Source organism: Myotis lucifugus, unplaced genomic scaffold, assembly GCF_000147115.1.
Source record: "Myotis lucifugus unplaced genomic scaffold, Myoluc2.0 scaffold_19, whole genome shotgun sequence".
NCBI classification, from domain to species: Eukaryota; Metazoa; Chordata; class Mammalia; order Chiroptera; family Vespertilionidae; genus Myotis; species Myotis lucifugus.
In genome coordinates, this window is record NW_005871067.1 from 2,634,817 (window position 1) to 2,653,881 (window position 19,065).

Here is a 19,065-nt window from a genome sequence, read left to right on the forward strand (position 1 = left end):
CCTACTGTTCTTCCCCATTGCTCTTCATTCCAAGTGTAAACACAACCACTCCTTTCCTACATCCAGTCACCACTAGCACAAGGATGATGCTGGTTTGTGGGGTTTACTGAAGATTCATTCCTTTGGAAATCACCATTTTGGGCCTTAGTACCTCTGACCAAAGCCTACTACCCCTCTAGCCAATCTGCAGGCCAGCACCACACTGCTTTCCTACACATCCTGAACAGTCAGAATGGCTGGACACATTTCTCATTTAATTCTAAGTCTTCTCTTTCTTGTTAGTTACTAGTTGTTGTTTTCCTGTTTCCTGCTTTACAGTAGTAAATTTTATGTTTGTCACAAGATGATCTGTGATTTTCTGGTTAAAATCTAATAAAAGTAAAAGTGAGAAAGATCTGGGTGGATGAAATAGCAACTATATCTGATTGGCAGCTGTCTATTCATATTCTTCAAGGAACAAACACAGGGACCCATGTTACCCTCTCCCAGCTTTGTCCTCTTCTCCCTTACCTGCTGCAACCCAGACTTGTCTTGATACATTCTTTTCATTCAGTCTCAGTTCCATGACAGTCTGGACCTTTTTCTTCTTCAAAACTCCACTTTCATCTTCTATTGGGTCTTCTGTTCCTAAAGCTCCTCCTCCCCAGCTCCTCCTCCCCACCTCAGTCCTAGCTCTTTATACTCCAGTGATATTTTTGAGCATTTACACTGGTCAAATGTGAGCGCCATCATTTCCATCCCCCCAAATATGAAGAGCTGTTCAACCTTGGGGCTCTCACAGTCCTTAAAATGGTCCCGCATTGTGGTTTTAATGATAAAACAGATGCTATATTGCAAATTATGAATGAGAGCAAAGTTAAATGAAAAGTAGAATTAATCTCATTTAGAAAGCTGAGAGCATTGGCCCTTACTTAAAAGCTTCATCTAAATAGACTGTGACATGGCCTTTAGTTTGACTCTAAAGACAGATGCTGTCCTGGCTTCATGACTATATTGGTTTTCTTAGGTTGCCATAATAAAGTACCACAAACCAGGTGCCTTAAACACAGAAATCTGTTGTCTCACAGTTCTGGAGGCTAGAAGTCCAACATCAAAGAGCCAGCAGGGTTGGTTCCTTCCGAGGTCTGTGAGAAAGAATCTAGTTCAGGCCTCTCTCCTGGCTTCTGGCATTTTCTGGCCGCCTTTGGTATTCCTTGGCAAAGAAGCATCACCCCAGTCTCTGCCTCCATCTTCACAGGACGATCTCCCTGTGTGCATATCTGTTTCCAAATTTCCCTTTTTTATGAGGTCACCATGGATCAAGGCTCACCTTGCTCCAGCATGACCCTAGTTCCAAATAATGTCTCATTCTGAGGTCCTGGTGGTTTGAATTTCAGCCATGAATTTGGGGAAAACACAATTCAATCCATAACAGTGGCCATTGTCATTAGTTAACATTTACTGAGTGCCTGTTGTTCCTGTCTTAAAAAGGTGGCTTGTCACCTGCAGAAGCTTATTCTCTATTCTCTATATAGGCAGGTAAAATGCAGTAAACACGAGTAATAACCGTAAGATGGGGAAATCACTTCAAGCATTTTTCATAAGCTAGTGTTTTCGCACTCTGGGCTGCAAAGATGGCTTAAAGCTGCTTGTACAGTAAAGGAATCTTTCTTCCCAAATGGGTGGACTTCAAGGGGGAGGGGACTCCCTTTACTTCAGCCTTAACCAGAGCAGCTCAGATTTATGTATTATATATTAGAGTTCTACATAAAAGAATTCATAGAGGTGCTGATTGAGATACAAAGTTTGTAAATTCCTATCTCAGGCAGTTCTTAATTGGAAGCCAGGCTTTAAAAGGGGTCTCAGTTTTCTTTCAGCAGCTGTAATCTCCTTAAAAACTGTGGACTTAATTGGGTCTTGCTCAAAGAATTGCCTTCCATCTTCCTTCTCCACATCTTTGTGGAACTTGTTTTGGGAACAGGAAATAGATCTTCCCTGACTTTGTACATATCTGCTTACTTATGAGCTTTTGCCTGGATATTTGGACCTGGTTAAATTTGGACCAGTTAGTGTGCTTTAGGCAATAAGAAAAGTATTTATTTATCAAGTTTTTGAAATACTATTTATTCAAAAATGTATAACTGTACCACACTTGTTTTCAGAGAAAACTTTAGATTAAGAATTAGAAGTCCTGGATCAGAATCCTGGATTTTAAGAAAGTTCCTTCATCTCTCTGGGTCACAATTTCTCCTTCTATTGCTTGGGGATAAGATCGACGCTGTTTGTGGGAGGCCCCCATTGACTGGCCACCTTCCACTCTGACACTGAACATTTCCAGGCTTCTGAGTCCTGGAAATTTTCTCTCCTAAAAATCTTTGTCCTTTATCTCTCCCTTCTTTGTTACTTCTTTGCCTCAGGTCAGAACCCACCCCCCACTTATTGCCTAACTCACTGTGATGCCCTCCTGACTGGCCTTTGCCCTCAGTCTTATTGCTTCTTGAAGGCATCCTCCATATTTCTGTCTATTTTCTCAGATGTGAATTAATCATGTTACTTCTATAATTTACAGAATGCATTCATTTTCTTCTAATGATAACAGCCAACATTTACTGAGTGCTTACCTCGTGCTATATGTGGTGCTAAACACTGTACACAGACCGTCTCAATGGTCCTCACAGCATGGTTATGAGATGCAGGGACAGTTATTGTCTCCACTTTCCAAATGAGGTTCTGAGGCTAGGTGGGATTAGGTAAGTAGCATGAGGTCACATGACTAATGAGTCACAAAAGCAAGATAATGGTTTAGGCATTGATTCCAGAGCATGCACACTTAACCCCTTTTCTGCTGTACTGCTTTCCGGGGTGGTCCATAGACCTTCCCTGAGCTGCCCCTGCTCCTTCTCTAGCATTGTTCTACACAGCACCCTACCCAATAGACACAGTCATACTGAACTCCATGCCATAAGGCTGTATGCAATGGGTATAGTGCCTGGAAAATATTTTTTTTATTGAATAAATGAATGAAAGAACTTATAAAGCATATGTTAACTATAATGCCCCATACCAATGTTGAGATTTAATATAGGTTAAACCAGAAATACACTGATATTCTTCAGTTGGCTAGCCCAGCCTTGCACTACCAACATTGGGGGCCAGGTTAATTCTTTGTCATAGGGACTTGTTCTGTGCACTATAGGAGGTTTATCAGCATCCCTGTCTTCTGCCTGCTAGAGAGATGCCAGCAGTACTCTCCAACATGTGATCACCATAGTGTCTCCTGTGACAACCAAACATCCCTTTGGACACCAAACTAATTAAGGACACCTGGACTGACTTTTAATTGCTCATTTTCACTGAGTCTCTTACTTTCACTAGTACTCACGTTTCTCATCTTTAAAAGTGGTAGGATTTGATAATAATTTATTCTTCTAGTCAGTAATGTATCAAAAAGTCTCCATGTATAGCTAAATGTCATGTGGTATCTTATATTGCATTATGAAACAGAAAAAAGACATTGGTGGAAAACTGGTAAAATATGAATAAATCCTGTAGTGTAGTTAATAGCATTGTACCAATGTTAATTTCTTAGTTTTGATAAGAGTACCATGGTTATATAAGATGTTAATGTTAGGGTTGCTGAGTGAAGAATATAACATATTAGGAGAGGGTGACCATTTTTTAGATATAAGTAAAAGCAGAGACCTATAGATATTCCTTCATAGATCTAGAAGAAAAGCTAATGAAGTATTTTTTTGTCTTTTATTCATTGCACAGGCTCTCCATTCACATGGATGATGAACTGCGCCATATTGCACAAAATTCTCTTCAGGGTTTGCTGGTTGACTTCCCAGACTGGAGGGAAGATGTCCTGTTTGGCTTCACCACCTTCCTGCTCCGTGAAGTAAATGACATGCATTACAGCCTCCTGGACTCCTCCCTGAAGTTACTGCTCCAGCTGCTCACCCAGTGGAAACTGGTCATACAAACTCAAGGAAAAGTCTACGAGCAAGCCAACAAAATCAGAAATTCAGAGGTGATGTTCACATTCTTCCCATTGGTTCCCACGGATGTAAACAAGTTGGAGTCCAGAGAACCTTGGAGTTCTTACTCTTGGCTACCTCAGAACTTTCTCCCAAATGGGGGCCCTTACTTTTTCCATCTGCCTAAATTGTGACTAAGAAACTTAGGGGGTGATTAGTTAGATATCAGGTTAGATTTGTTAACATTAACAAGGCCATTTAGGGAGTCGAATTTTTTTCAGAGAATTATGATTATAAATGTATTTACAAGAGCAATGACAATAGGCCAGGGAGATAGAGCTGAATTATGGATATAGAAATGGATATGGATGTGGATATAAAAGTTAGCTGCCCTCCAGGTTTTTTTCAAAGTGGCCGCATATTGGTTGTGTTATCCATATCTGCAGAGAAGAAAAGTGCGCTCTTGTAGTTTCTTCATTCTTTCATGCCTCAGTCCTAAATGATAAAACTTCATGGTAACACTTTGAAGAGCTCGTTGAGGAGCAGAGCTGTCAGAGGAGAACCAGGGCAGTGGTGGCATGGCATTGGCAAGGAGTCTAGCTGGAGAAGAGCGTACCTGAGCATGTGAGGAACGTGGGCGTTCAGGGAGGTATAATTGTATTTAGCGATCAGCTAAAATCCTAGATTGGCTGATTTCAGTGATGAGGTCCAGGTCATTCTCCTTCCTTGTGTTCTATACATGCCAAAAGATGAGAGGGGAAAAAACAAACACAAGGATTACATATGCTTGTAAAAGGAAAACTGAAATGAAGGCGGACTCTGCCCTGTTGTCTGGCTGGCATTTTAGACTCATTTGGTTGTGGTTTGGGAACATTCAGAATCCATCTCATAAACATCCAAAACCTAAATTAGAATCTAATAGAAAAACAAGTCTAATTAGAAAGTAAATATTTGAAAATGCAATTTAATACTGTCTAAAAAGTTTATTGAGAACTTACGTAAAAAACAAATTAGGCCACTTTAATTGAATATATAGAGTAATATATGGTATGGATGGAAGCAGTTTTGTTTTTATTAATGTTAATAGCCTTTGAAAAGTTATTTTTTCTCATAGATAATAGCTGATGGTATCCCAAAGTAACAATGGATCTAAAAACAAAAAGGGACCTATGATATTTCATGAATAATAATGAATTTATAGACATGTCTGGACCTAAGCCATTATAATTTAATTTAATATCACGAGGTTAACTGTGCCCAAAGATGCACATATAAGATTAGTTTCTTCTTCCCCTGTTATTTTTCTGATATAGAATGTTGTTCTTATTGTATGACAGTTTATTGCAAATGGCTCCAGCCACCGAATGCAGTCGGAACGAAGTCCCCATTGCAGTGTCCTCCATGCTGTGGAAGGCTTTGCTCTGGTTTTACTCTGCAGTTTTCAGGTGGCCACACGCAAACTGTCCGTTTTAATACTCAAGGAAATCCGAGCTTTATTTCTTGTCCTGGGTCAGCCTGAGGTATGGATTTTTTTCTGAAGTTCCCAATTTATTCCTTTCAAGAGTTTTGATGTTTAGATTAAAAACTGTAAACGATGCATTACTACTTTATGTTCTGTCATGTCACACATGATGTCAACAAATGATCTTTGCTTCGTGGTGGGTTTTTAATTATGAACTAGCACTATTAATCTAGGAGAGATAAGTCATATATTCTTAGAGCAATAGAAAAGCCTGTTTATCGTTCTCCAAGAGATATTGCTTATAAAAAAAAGTGAAGAATTAAGATTAAGTTATAAATCATTTTGTCTTCATAATGTTCAGCATACATCAAAGTAAGCAGACATTATTACATTTATAATAGAGAATAAACTTAAGAAAATAATGGATACCATTTAAAATGATTAAGATACTAAACAGTCTGGCTAACAGAAAGTCATTTAATCTTTACAACAGTAGAAAAAATGGCATCATAAGAAAACATGTCCCTTGAGATGGGAGAAATAAGCCCATGATTAAGCGCTATAACTCCAGCTAACATCCCACCTTCAGTCAAGGACACCCTTGTTCAGGTGTCCAGGCTCATGGCCTGATGGCACAGGTGGCCAAACCCCAGGCATGAGTTGATTAAAGAAGGGCCAGCTTTTTATGCCACTACTTCTTTAGAAAAAAATGGTATTTTTCTTGTTTTAAATCATGGGTCTTGACTTATGATCCTCAAAATGGTCATTGTCTTTCCAAATCCATCACTGTCCTGGTTATTCACATTTTTTTCAGGTATCTATCTGAAATATTTTAGGATAATGCCTCTGGTATCAAGTAAATAGATCTCTGAGACATGCTATACTTTGGTAAACCTCCATTAAGTCTCTAATTATGAGAATACTGATAACAATCACTATGTAAGTATCAGTTACTGCCTAAGTGCTCTACACATATATTATCTTATTTAACTCTCACAATAACCTAAGAATGAGTATTGTTTTTAACCCCCAATGTACAAAGACTGAGGTTTAGGGAGGTTAACAGTCTTTATCAATAGCTAGGACATGACAGAGCCATAATTCAAAGCCAAATACAGATGCCTCTAAAGCCCCGTGTTCATACTGGTAATTGCTTTTCCAGCAGACTATATGGGATGTTTCTCACACAGTGTGTTGTTTTCTTACACTAGCCATGACTCTTTGGAAACCATTCTCATTCTCATTTTGAAATCATTCTCATACATGAACAAAGATATTCCAAAGTTTTCCTATAAGGCTTCTAAGTAAACAATTTTATGTATCTGAGCTTCTCTATAATAAAGAATAGCAAACATACACATTCATTCACTTAGAAGAAGGGATTGAGAAGTACAAATTAGCAGTTACAAAATAGTCATGGGGATGTAAAGTACAGTATAGGGAATGTAGTCAATTATATTGTAATAACTATGTATGGTGCCAGGTGGGTACTTGAAATGTCAGGGGACCGCATTGTAAAGTATACAATTGTGATACTTTTTTCTTATGCCCATTCCAATTTGCTTCTTTTACCAAATAGCTATACACTACATAGTTACCATAGCGAGTATGTGGTTAGTCTCCAGTGCCCTTTCTTTAGGACTAAATTCAGTCACAGTCAGCAATTTATCAGTTATTTTAGCAGATCAGTGACTCAGTAAGTAGCATTTTAGAGATCAGGCAAAGCACATTTTTGTGGGGTTTCCAGTCCTTAACATTAATGACACCAGTGCTTCAGTGAATAACATCTGGTACAGTATTTAGATTCTTGTGCACATGTATGAATTTTTGAAATTCAGGTGCATGTCTTCTCAGTGCAATGTGAAATGGGAGTTCTAATTACCTTCCACCGAAACTTGAAAGACTCAACTCAGAAGCATAGAGAGTTTTATCCACTGCCATTCACCATCTTGACACTCAGTTTTCTGTGAGAAAACCCTTATCATTGTCTTGCACACTGTTCTGCTTTCATGTTCTAGACAAAGGGAGTGGGCTGGATGGGAAGGATCCATTTTCCCATGGAGAATAACCACCTCTCCTTTGTATAGGATGACGACAGGCCTATGATTGATGTCATGGATCAGCTAAGTTCTTCCATTCTTGAAAGTTTTATTCATGTAGCAGTTTCGGACTCAGTAAGTACATATTTGACTATTATTGCTAATTATTTTAAGTATAAGATGTGGACATGTCTGACAAAAGAGAGACAAAGAAAAATGATATGGAAGAATTCAGGGGTTTTATGTCAGGTTATTAAACTGATGCAAAAGTACTTAGGAAGCTCTCGCCAGTGTAGGTCAGTGGTTAGAGAATCGACCTGTGTACTGAAGGGTAGCAGGTGTGCTTCCTGGTCAATGGCACAGACCTGGGTTACAGGTTTGATCCCCAGCCCAGTCTGGGTATGTGTGGGAGGCAACCGATCGATGATGTGTCTCTCTTACATCGATGTTTCGCTCTCTCTCCCCCTCTCTCCCTTCCACTCTCTAAAAATCAATGGAGGAAATATCCTCAGGTGAGAATTAACAAAACAAGAAGAAAGTACTTAGGAAAACAAGGCAGGATTTTCAAATACTGGTTCAGGAGACATTCAGATAATTTCAAATAAAATTTGAGCCTTAGGTATATAAATAATATTTTGAAAACTGCAATTTCAAGAAGAATTGCTCAGGCTTCTTTAAGAAAATGAATTCACATTATTTATTGTACTTCACACTATATGTACCTTATATTTAAAGGTGCTTTACAGTTTATAAGGTGCTTTCACATTTATTATCATTTTGACCCTGATAGGTATCAAAACTCAAAAACATTAAGAGGCACAGGGCCGTAGTCACACAGAAGGAAGTGATAGGGCCCGGACTTGACCCTAATTGAACTCTGACTCTGACACAAACATATTCTCCCTTATAAAGTGCATATTAGCAGCTTCAGTTTTCACGAGTAAGTAGAAAATAGATTGAAATAGATTTTAATTATCTGGTTTTTTAAAAAATCAGTACAGTGCAGTCATGGAACCTGGACTAATTTCAGCTCCAAAGCTGAAGAGAGCAGGACACATGCCAAACGCATGCAGAATCCACACTGCCCATGTCCCTCATGTATTCTTGTCAAATAACTATAAATGAATACAAACATAATTGACAAATAGCTATGAGTGACTAGAAAACCTAACAATACTTGTGAGCTTTATGTGGCCTTTTCCAACTGAAATTCAACACAGATCTATATGTTTTAGTAGCCTTGTTCTTGCTATGGTTGTGATAATAATGATAATACTAAAACTGTTAGCCATGCACTTCATATCTACTGTGTCTTTTAGAAATTCAAATTGTTTGAACATGGGATGGAAGAGTCAAGTTTTATTGTTTTTATACACAGATTTTATTTCCCTGCAGGTTATATTTTGCTCATGTGATTTTGTTCTGTGTTTATCAGAATCAAAACCTTGAGCCAGGGAATTAGGTCAGCAACTCTGCACTTAGGTAGATGCGCGGGAGGAGAGATGGGCAAGCAGTACCTGCTCTGTGCCGGTCTTCTTACCTCCCATTCACGTAAAGGGAGAGTGAGAGCAGCATTATAATCCCCAAGTCATAAATGAAGCACTCTGGGATGTCTGGGGTTTTCTGGTCACAGGCTTTGGGCAGAGTCTGGGCTGGAATCTCTTCTCTCTGGTGCATTAACCATCGAGGCCACTACTGGGGTGCTCTGACCCACAGGAACTCCTAGACCCGGCAGAGAACATGGATTGTGTTAAATGCCTAACAAAAATGAAGGCAATTTTCTCTCCTGGCACAACAGCTACATTATTTGAAACTTGGTCTTCTATAAATTTTGATTTCTGGGCTTAAAAGAAAATGAATAAGAACTTATGTGATTAGATATCTTTCAAAAGGTTCTAGAATTTATTAGTTTGGCTTGATAGCATAGGACAAGACTATATAGGTATTTTACCTTAAAAATCATCAATAAAATACCTTTCATAAAAGGAATTAAACTCAGCCATCTCCCTAAGTCATTATCATTATTTATATATTAGAATATATAAATATATATTCTAATTATAGGTATTAAATGCACATTTATGAATCTCAGAGATTAATAACTTTTCAGAATTTTAAAATGGCAAATCTTTGGTCTAGTTTGAATTAACTAATGTCATGTCTTTGTTCAACAAATATTTAGTGAGCAGCATCTGCTTACCAATGCACAGTGTTATATGACATTAAAACTATATGAAGTACAACCCCTGTCCTTAACCTCTGTACTTCAGTTGCTTGTCATCTAGCCTGGGAAACAGTGATGACTACAAACCAAATCCTATACGGTAGGGGTAGGAGGAGGTTTCAGAGTCACCGCATGGCCAGTTAGAGGTGGTCAGGAAAAGCTATGATGAGGATGTGGAGTTTACAGTATGGTGTTGATTCATTGCCCTCTTGCACCTGCAGGCCACCTTACCACTGACCCACAGTGTGGATCTTCAGTGGTTGGTGGAGTGGAATGCGGTCCTAGTCAACAGCCATTATGATGTGAAGAGCCCATCCCACGTCTGGATATTCGCTCAGTCTGTCAAAGACCCCTGGGTCCTCTGTCTGTTCAGTTTCCTGCGGCAGGAGAACTTGCCCAAGCATTGTCCCACGGCCCTCAGCTATGCCTGGCCCTATGCCTTCACTCGGCTCCAGTCAGTCATGCCTCTGGTGGACCCCAAGTAAGGGATCTATGTGCTTTCCTCTGTTTTGCTTGTGACCATTTTCCCTCTTACATTTTCATTTCATATAAGAGATTAAGATATTATAATCCTCTCTAGATTCTGAACTTCCTAATATAGAATTCTTAACATTGAATAAAAATTCGGTTCAAAGTTCTCATCTAGAGCTAGTTTTGTTGTTATTGTTGTTGCTTTTCATAATAATCAATATGAATGTCTAAGTACAGAATCTCAGACCTTACTGGTGAAAATGTTATGAAAGTTTATACAACTTCCCATCCAGTAGTGACCTTCTCTGTCCAGACCATCCTTGACAGATAGCTGTTCAACTCTCTTTGAGCACTTTGTAGGATCATTATTCAATAAATGATATTTAAAATCCTGAACTAGTGCTCACTTCTCCATATTTCTAGTAGCCCAATTAATGCCAAGAAAACCAGCACTGCTGGCAGCGGAGACAACTATGTGACCTTGTGGAGAAACTACCTCATTCTTTGCTTTGGAGTTGCAAAACCCAGTATCATGAGCCCGGGACACTTAAGAGCTTCGACTCCAGAAATAATGGCGACCACGCCTGATGGTACAGTGAGCTACGATAACAAGGTGACATGACATGCTTCAGAAGAATTATTCTGTAAGGGTTTTTTTAGCTTGTTTGTCTAGAGTTCACAGTGCAAATTGTACTGTGCCTGCCATCTGGAGTATAGAGAATGAGATTTTCACCCTGACCATTTCTAAATTCCACTGAGTGTTTATGTGCATAATTTACAATTTCTGCCTGACAAGTGGACAGTAGAAGATAAAGAGAAGTGAGCAAACTTTCTTAAAACATTGGGACTTGTATTTATTAGTGCCCTAAGGTTTGATTCGTGTCCTACATACCACATGTCTGTCACTCCACACCAAGTCTTTACCTTTAAACCGTGCCTTGATTAAATTATATTGTTAATGATAAGTTTTGTAGATTTAATTTGTTGGTTTTTTTTTAAGAAGACTATTATAATTTAAAGGTTCTTTAACTTGTGTCTCAGATGAAAAATGCATTAATTGTGCTATATCAAATGTATGGGTTGTTTTATTTTTCCTGAAATGATGGCAGTGCCTTGGGAAGTGGTTCAGACTTTGAAACTGTTATAATGGAGTCACCGTTTGATTAAAGGAAGCATCTGTTCCCATGTGACCTCTTTTTTCTCTTTTAATTAACTTGTTTCAGGCCATGGGCACCCCATCGGTGGGAGTTTTGTTAAAGCAGTTGGTGCCTTTGATGAGACTAGAGGGCATTGAAATCACAGAGTCCTTAGTTTTAGGATTTGGAAGAACAAATTCTCTTGTTTTCAGGTACAGTAGTCTTAATAAGTTGTAAATTCATACATGCTGCTGCTGTCGTGGTTCCTGTTTGTAACACAAGTCTGAGTTTGCTATTGGCGAGTACCTGCAGTTTCTGGCTTGGCGCTGTTTCCTGTGTCCTGGCTGATGTGCATGAAACAACCCTTGCTTGCAGCTGTCTCATGTTTCACTTTTTGTCATTGCAACTTTGACTTTACCTCTCAGATTTTATCTCACTTACAAGCTTTGTTTTAGATAACTAAAAAGAATTTCCCTGTCAATGCCCAGGTAACCAGACTGTCCAGAGGCTTTAAGGTCACAATAAAGAGTGTCTGCCAATAATGCAGCGCTCTCAAAGGTGAAGCATTGGTAGAACTCTCTGAGGGACCACCTGTTACACTAGTGGACATTTCTATAAAGTGCTTTATCTGCCTTTATAGAACCATCATATCTCACTTTCTAGATTACTTAGTCATTTCACAGCTTTAATTAAATAACCATTCCATCTGAGGCAGTGCCAAGCCTTTGAAAGAGTCATCATAAAACGTTATATTCGGGCTGCCTCTGATGACTTTAGCTAAGCAGGAAAGCCTACTAGGACAAATTAAATTGTATAAGTTTCACACAGATACAAAAGGGAACGCTCCAAGCATCTGAAAGACCCTATTTGAAAAATAAAGATTAATGAGATATCTTAGAGGCAACTGAAAAAGATCACATTATTCATGTAGAGAGTCAGATTTTATCCTTAAAAAAGTAATTGTGAGTGGAATATAATGAAGAACAAAAACTGATGAACAAAACTAGATCTAGAGACAAGGAATCATCGAAAAGACCGTCAAACTTCAGAGGGAAGCCACGGGAGGGGTCGGGTGGAAGGGTAAGAGATCAACCAAAGGACTTGTATGCGTGCATGTACTAGTAAGCATAACCAATGGACACAGACACTAGTGGGGTGAGGGCATGTGCTGGGGGTGGGGGTGGCCAGGGAGAGATCAATGGGGGAAAAAGGAGACATATGTAATATTATATGTAATACTTTAAACAATAAAGAATTTTTTTTAAACTGAATTTAAAAAAAGTAATTGTGCCCTAACCAGTTTGGCTCAGAGGATAGAGCATCGGCCTGCGGACTCAAGGGTCCCAGGTTCAATTCCAGTCAAGGGCATGTACCTTGGTTGCGGGCACATATCCAGTAGGGAGTGTGCAGGAGGCAGCTGATCGATGTTTCTCTCTCATCAATGTTTCTAGCTCTCTATCCCTCTCCCTTCTTCTCTGTAAAAAATCAATAAAATATATTTTTTTTAAAAAGTAATTTTGAGTTCTGACTACTTGGATGCCAGTTAATTTGAGTTTTACTACTTATTTATTAAAACTAAAAAAGCATCATGTGGAAATACTATAAGAACAATTCCTCAAATTTCTGAACATTTTCCCCAAAGAACCTGAGGCTTTCTTTTGCATATCTCATCCTCTTAGTGTTCCTCGGGGGAAGTAACTTATGCAACTTACTAACCATATAGATTTGATATAATTATAGGATCTATCTCAGATTTATTGAGTTAAATATAAAAATGCACATAGTAAATATTTGGTTAATGTCTGCTATTAGATGGAAGAGACCATTAATATTATTTCCATGTCTTTGGTGAAAAAAATTCTAGCATCTATAGTGGAAAAATCTGGAATGAAATGCAGGCTTTCTATGTCTCGGTGAAGAATTTGATAGAGTTTACCTTCCTGTCCCTGGATTTCCCTGGAGGGCAATTTCTATTAGCACAAAATATTCTACCAGAAAATACAAGGTTTTTAGACATGGAGTGGATTATAAACAAAATACCTACCATCAGGCTAGATAATGGGGACAGGTGAAGTATGTACATGTAATATGAGATATATATTAACATGATCAAACTTTTATTTTTACTACGTAAGAGGTAAGGTTTTTATGAGAACCTCACTACTATAGTACTTGCCATATTTATATTTGTCATATAGTTTAAATAAAGCAATTTATCTCTGAAATTCCAAAAAAACTTCATGTCAGAATCAACTATCAGTCATTCCCTGAGCACAGATCCCAAAGGCAGTGCTATAGTACTGCACCTTTCTCTTATGCTCTAATTAGACTGAAAATTTCTGTGCAGAGACTCAATTTCACTTATCTTCAAGTCCACAGTCTGTAGTAAAGTGCTTTGAATTTAGGAAGTACTTGCAAAATACAGACAGTCCTCAGGTTACATCAGACTCAACTTAAGTCATTTCATGGTTATGTCACCATCTCCCATTTATTTATATAAAAAAAAAGTTCCATCATTTCGACATATGTGCATACGTGCTTTATGTTTTTTATTATTTATTTACCACAAGTAAAGGTCAGGAATTGTTATCTTTCTTTTAATTTTTTTTTACTGTTTCACTTCATTCCTGCTGTGTATGTGCTCCATGTGAGTGACGTAGGTGCTTATGTAGGTGGGTTCCGCCTTACAGCGAAAATCGCATTAAGTTGCGCCGTGGGAACAGATCTCCGATGTAACTCGAGGACCTACTGTATTGTTTAATTGTTCAGACATTAAATTAAAACCAAGTCAATACATGAATTGAGCCAAAATTATATACACAGCACTGGGATTAATACCAATAATACAAAGTATAGGCCAGTACCTAATTACAGTTCACCATGTGACTGGGAAATGGGAAGGCCAGGGGAGATTTTGATGTCAGATGCAAAGTGGAAAAACCAAATGATTTAGGATTGAATGGATATGTTTGGTGACAAGTTTGGTGTCAATAATAATAATATATTTCAAATGCTTACCTTCTTCCTCTGTAGAGAATTGGTAGAAGAACTTCATCCATTAATGAAAGAAGCTCTGGAACGAAGACCCGAGGTAAGATTTTGAATTTAAATCATTAAGATACTTGCTGTATTGGACAGTTGTATGAATTTAAATATACCCAATGGTTTCCCCAGCATGCTTTTAATATTTAATCTTAACATTTTAGCTTTTGTTATTTTCATTTTTTCAATATTTTAATACTTAGTATAATATGGTTCCTACTTTAAAAGATTTTATGTCCTATATTTCTGAAAGCAAAACAACCTAAGTAGTCATATATATGTGAAGATATCACATTTATTTGAAAGAGGTTTGAGTTTATTGAATTTTGGTTTTTAGTTTGTTTGCTTGTTTTTCAAAAGGGTTAAATAATCACAAATATTACTTGTTTCGTCTGGCATATGAAGCATTTTCCCCATCATTATCTTCCCCAAAGTGAACTCTGAAAAGGATAAACTTATAATGTAGCAGGATAAAAAATAAAATGTAAAAGTAGACTAAAATGAGCTTCCCCATCAGCCTGCGGACTGAAAGGTCCCAGGTTCGATTCCGGTCAAGGGCATGTACCTGGGTTGCGGGCACATCCCCAGTGGGAGATGTGCAGGAGGCAGCTGATCAATGTTTCTCTCTCATCGATGTTTCTAACTCTCTATCTCTCTCCCTTCCTCTCTGTAAAAAATCAATAAAATATATTTTTAAAAAAATTTAAAATGAGCTTCCCATATAGTAGTAAGAATCAAGCAAGAAGTAACAAAAATTGAGCCGTTTGAGTAAGAACATGTGAGCTCCATGGTCAGATTGGCGGGAGTATTAGTGTCCACTCTTCTTTTCCACTTGATTTAAGATGCTCCAGTCTTTCCACACATGCTTGGAGCATCTGGGAATTGAGGCTTGTTCTGAACATTTCCACCATATAAATACTTACCAACCCCCACCCCCCGATGATCTTTCTCTTACAACCTATAAAAGCAAACATTGTCTCTAAGGATTAGGAAGAAAGGAAAATACATTGTCTTTTATGTTTAGAAAATCGAAAAGGACTAGGTTAGGCCTTTCTTTATCCCAGTTTCCTAAAGCAAAGCTCATATTGCCTTGTTCATGTCTATAAGTGGTATCACCTCTTTCTGTACAGAACAAAAAACGCCGAGAACGGCGGGACTTGTTAAGACTACAGTTACTTCGAATTTTTGAACTTCTGGCTGATGCTGGTGTAATAAGTGACAGGTAGGATGAAAATTTCCCCAAGTTGATCTCTGCTTACCACACTGGTCTACTTTTGTCTCTTTGTATTTCCTTTCTTTTTAAAAATATAATACCTTTAACTTTTACTCAGAAAAAGTCCAAAAATCTTGTGGGGGTTCTTAATCTGTTTACGCTGCATATAGGTCAAGAACAAATGTAATGTGTCAGTTCTGACAGTGGATCTTATTTTCCATGAAGCATGTACCACTTTGAAATGAAGAATGAGCATCTAAAAGTTCCATTTTCTTTATTACAGCACAAATGGAGCCTTAGAACGGGATACTTTAGCCCTTGGAGCTTTGTTCCTAGAGTATGTGGACCTGACCCGCATGCTGCTAGAAGCTGAAAATGATAAAGAAGTTGAAATTCTTAAAGATATCCGGGCACATTTTAGTGCCATGGTCGCCAACTTGATTCAATGTGTTCCAGGTACAGTGATGCATCACTGCACAGTACTTACCTTTATGCTTGAAAAACCTTTTGTTCCTCAGGACAATGTTTCCCTCTAATCCTCCTGGCTTGTGTGCAGGTCTGGGTGGGATTGTCTATTTGTCTTGAAATACTTGGAAATGTACATGAGGATAGACTGTGGTAATTCAGCACAGAGTTGGAAAGGGAACAATAGGAATTAAGCTTTGCTTTGTATTTGTCATTATTTCTATTCTTCATTTTGGTTTCCATGTGAAAATGAACCTAAGTGACTTCCATAACAAGGAAGGAATTCAGAGGGGACATTCACAGGTGCTTCATTTTTGTTCATTCTTGTGCTAATCTGTGAACATGTTTTAAAGTCTGTTTTGTCTGGTAGAAATATACACCAGCTTTCTTTTATTTGTTTCCCTTTGCATGAAATAGCTTTTTTCATCCCTTTACTTTCAATCTGTGTGTCTTTCTATCTGAGATAGTTTTCCTATAGACAGCATATATATGGGTCTTATTTTCTTACCCATTCTGCTACCCTATTTATTTTGATTAGAGCATTTAGTCCATTTAAGTAAATTTTTTTTAATTATACATTTCAAATATTTATTTCATTAAATATTTGTGCTCAGTCACTGTACTGCACAGCAGATACCGTCTTTCTTGGGTGGAGCACACCCTTCCAGACAGCATCAGGTTGGGTGAATGCAATAGCCCCACACTCTGGACTCCCTGCCAACCCACTCTACAGAGCTTCCACCTTGAAGAGAAGTCAAATGCCTGGGCCAGGGTTTAGAGGTCTGGGTCAATGCAGGTAGTGTCAGTGACTGAGTTGTGTGACTTTGGGGAGGGGGCAATTCCCCCAACTTTCCCGTGAACCTGGCTAGCTCCTCCCCCTCAAGGGAGATCTGCTAGCCCCACTCTCCTAGCACCTGACAGCCCCAGCCTCTCAACTTTAGGTGGCTCCACCCTGCTGAGATCTGGGCAGAATCTGGACAGACTGAGTTGTGTCGCTCTGGGAAAGGGGAAATTTTCCCCTCACACGCCCAACTGGTGCAAGATCTTCCCTTCACACAGCCAAATCTTGATCTCTTGGGCCTGATAAACTCTGCTGGCCTCATCCTAACAACTCCCTAGACCCTGACCCACCACAAAGGTGTGCAAGCACCCAGCAGGTGGCAGCTAGACTTGGTATTACTGGGGCATTTGATTTGCTTAGTAGCCTCAGGCCCAGCACTGGCACTGAGTTTGAACCTATGTAGATCTGGTGAACACCTCTCTCCCCTACCTAGTGACTCACTGGGAACCTATCACATGCAACTTGAGTACCACAAAAGGCTCTTTCAGTGACTGAGCCTAACAGGCAGCCAGCAGGTGGAGGTAGGCAGAGGCAGACTTCAGGTTTCCTTGGGACTTTTGAAGACTTGCTCCCTGGCCCAAGGTTGGTAAAAGCAAGCGTTAGTGTGCAGCTTGATCCTTTCCATGCACACCCAGGCCCAGCAGAGGCAGCCACAAATTGTGGACCACTTTGTAGCTCCAAACAGGTTGTCCAGAGCCAGTCACAAGCAGCGTCTGACATTGACCTGCACCAGATTCCCATCCAAGAAGACCTAGAACCAACATACCCACTGGTGATATTCAGACATCATCACAGCAGGATCCAAATAGCTTCACAAGTGGCACATCCAAAGGAAGATTTTGACATGCACCAGACCCTACTGAGGTGAATTCTACTTTGTGTGGTCAGCACCTGTACAGCAGCTCATTCACTGTGGTTGGAATTGATCCTCACAGTCAGCCAGCCTAATGGTCAATCCACACACAAACAGGCCAATAGTAACTAAGATTCAATTACAACAGAAAGTCCTACAAGGCATATTCCAGGAGCACTCAGCACAGGTGATCAACGAAATTTTGCCATGGGGTCCTACAGGACATCTACTACATAAGGCCACCCCAGCAAGACTGGGAGTTAAAGCATTCCTACGTAATACATAAAAATAAACACAAAGAGGCAGCCAAAATGGAAAGAGAATATGCCCCAAATGAAAGAACACAAGAAATCTGCAGAAATAAAGTTAAATGAAATGGAGGCAAGCAATCTACCAAAATCTTAAAAACAGCAAGAGAAAGGTAGTCAGTTACCTACAAGTGAGCTCCCATAAGACTATCATCTGATTTCTCAACAGAAACATTTCAGGCCAGAAGGAATTGCCATGAAATATTCAAAGAGAAAAAAGCAAGGACCTAATTTACCCAGCAAGACTATCATTTAAAATTAAAGAAGAAATAAAGAGCTTCTCAGAGGGGAAAAAAAGCTAAAGGAGTTCATTACCACCTACTCAGTATAATAAAAAATGTTTTAAAAAAATGACAGGCAGATTCCTCTGAATCAAAAAAAAAAAAAGAAAGAAAGAAGTGTTAAAGGTCCTTCTTTAAGAAGGAGGAGGAACAGGAACAGGAGGGGAAAAAAACCACAAAGGAATATAAATTAAAAGAGTAAAATGGCATTAAATATGTACCTATTAATAATCACTATAAATGTAAATGGATTAAATGCTTCAATCAAAAGACATAGGGTGGCTGAATGGATAAGAAAATAAGATATATATATATATATATATATATATATATATATATATATATATATGTATATATTTTCTCTGCAAGAGACCCACCACAGAATGAAAGATATACACCGAGTAAAGGTGAAGGGATAGAAAAAGGTATTTCATACAAATAGAAATGAACAATGAACTGGAGTAGCAATACTTATATATGACAAAATAGACTTTAAAACAAAGGCTACAGAAAGAGCCAAAGAAGGACAATTCATAATGATAAAGAGTGCAATCCAACAAGATGATATAACCCTTGTAAATATTTATGCACCCAACATAGGAACACCTAAATATATAAAACAAATCTTGATAGACTTAAAGGGAGAGATAGACAATAATATAGTCATAGTAGGGGACTTTAATACCACATTAACACCAATGGATAGATCTTCCAGACAGAAAATCAATAAGGAAACAGTGGCCTTAAGTGACACACTAGATCAGATGGATT

General features: G+C 38.6%; 1 protein-coding gene across 2 annotated transcripts in view; it reads left to right on the forward strand.

Moving 5' to 3' along the window:
• Positions 1-19,065, forward strand: part of FRY (FRY microtubule binding protein) — a 572,796-nt gene that overhangs the window by 346,398 nt on the left and 207,333 nt on the right. For both annotated transcript variants that reach the window (XM_023751126.1, XM_006085476.3), the window contains 9 exons: positions 3,754-4,012; positions 5,297-5,479; positions 7,509-7,595; positions 9,906-10,165; positions 10,579-10,768; positions 11,379-11,503; positions 14,325-14,382; positions 15,464-15,555; positions 15,830-16,002. In XM_023751126.1, coding sequence (XP_023606894.1) covers positions 3,754-4,012; positions 5,297-5,479; positions 7,509-7,595; positions 9,906-10,165; positions 10,579-10,768; positions 11,379-11,503; positions 14,325-14,382; positions 15,464-15,555; positions 15,830-16,002 — 1,427 coding nt within the window. The remainder of the gene's footprint in view (positions 1-3,753; positions 4,013-5,296; positions 5,480-7,508; positions 7,596-9,905; positions 10,166-10,578; positions 10,769-11,378; positions 11,504-14,324; positions 14,383-15,463; positions 15,556-15,829; positions 16,003-19,065) is intronic.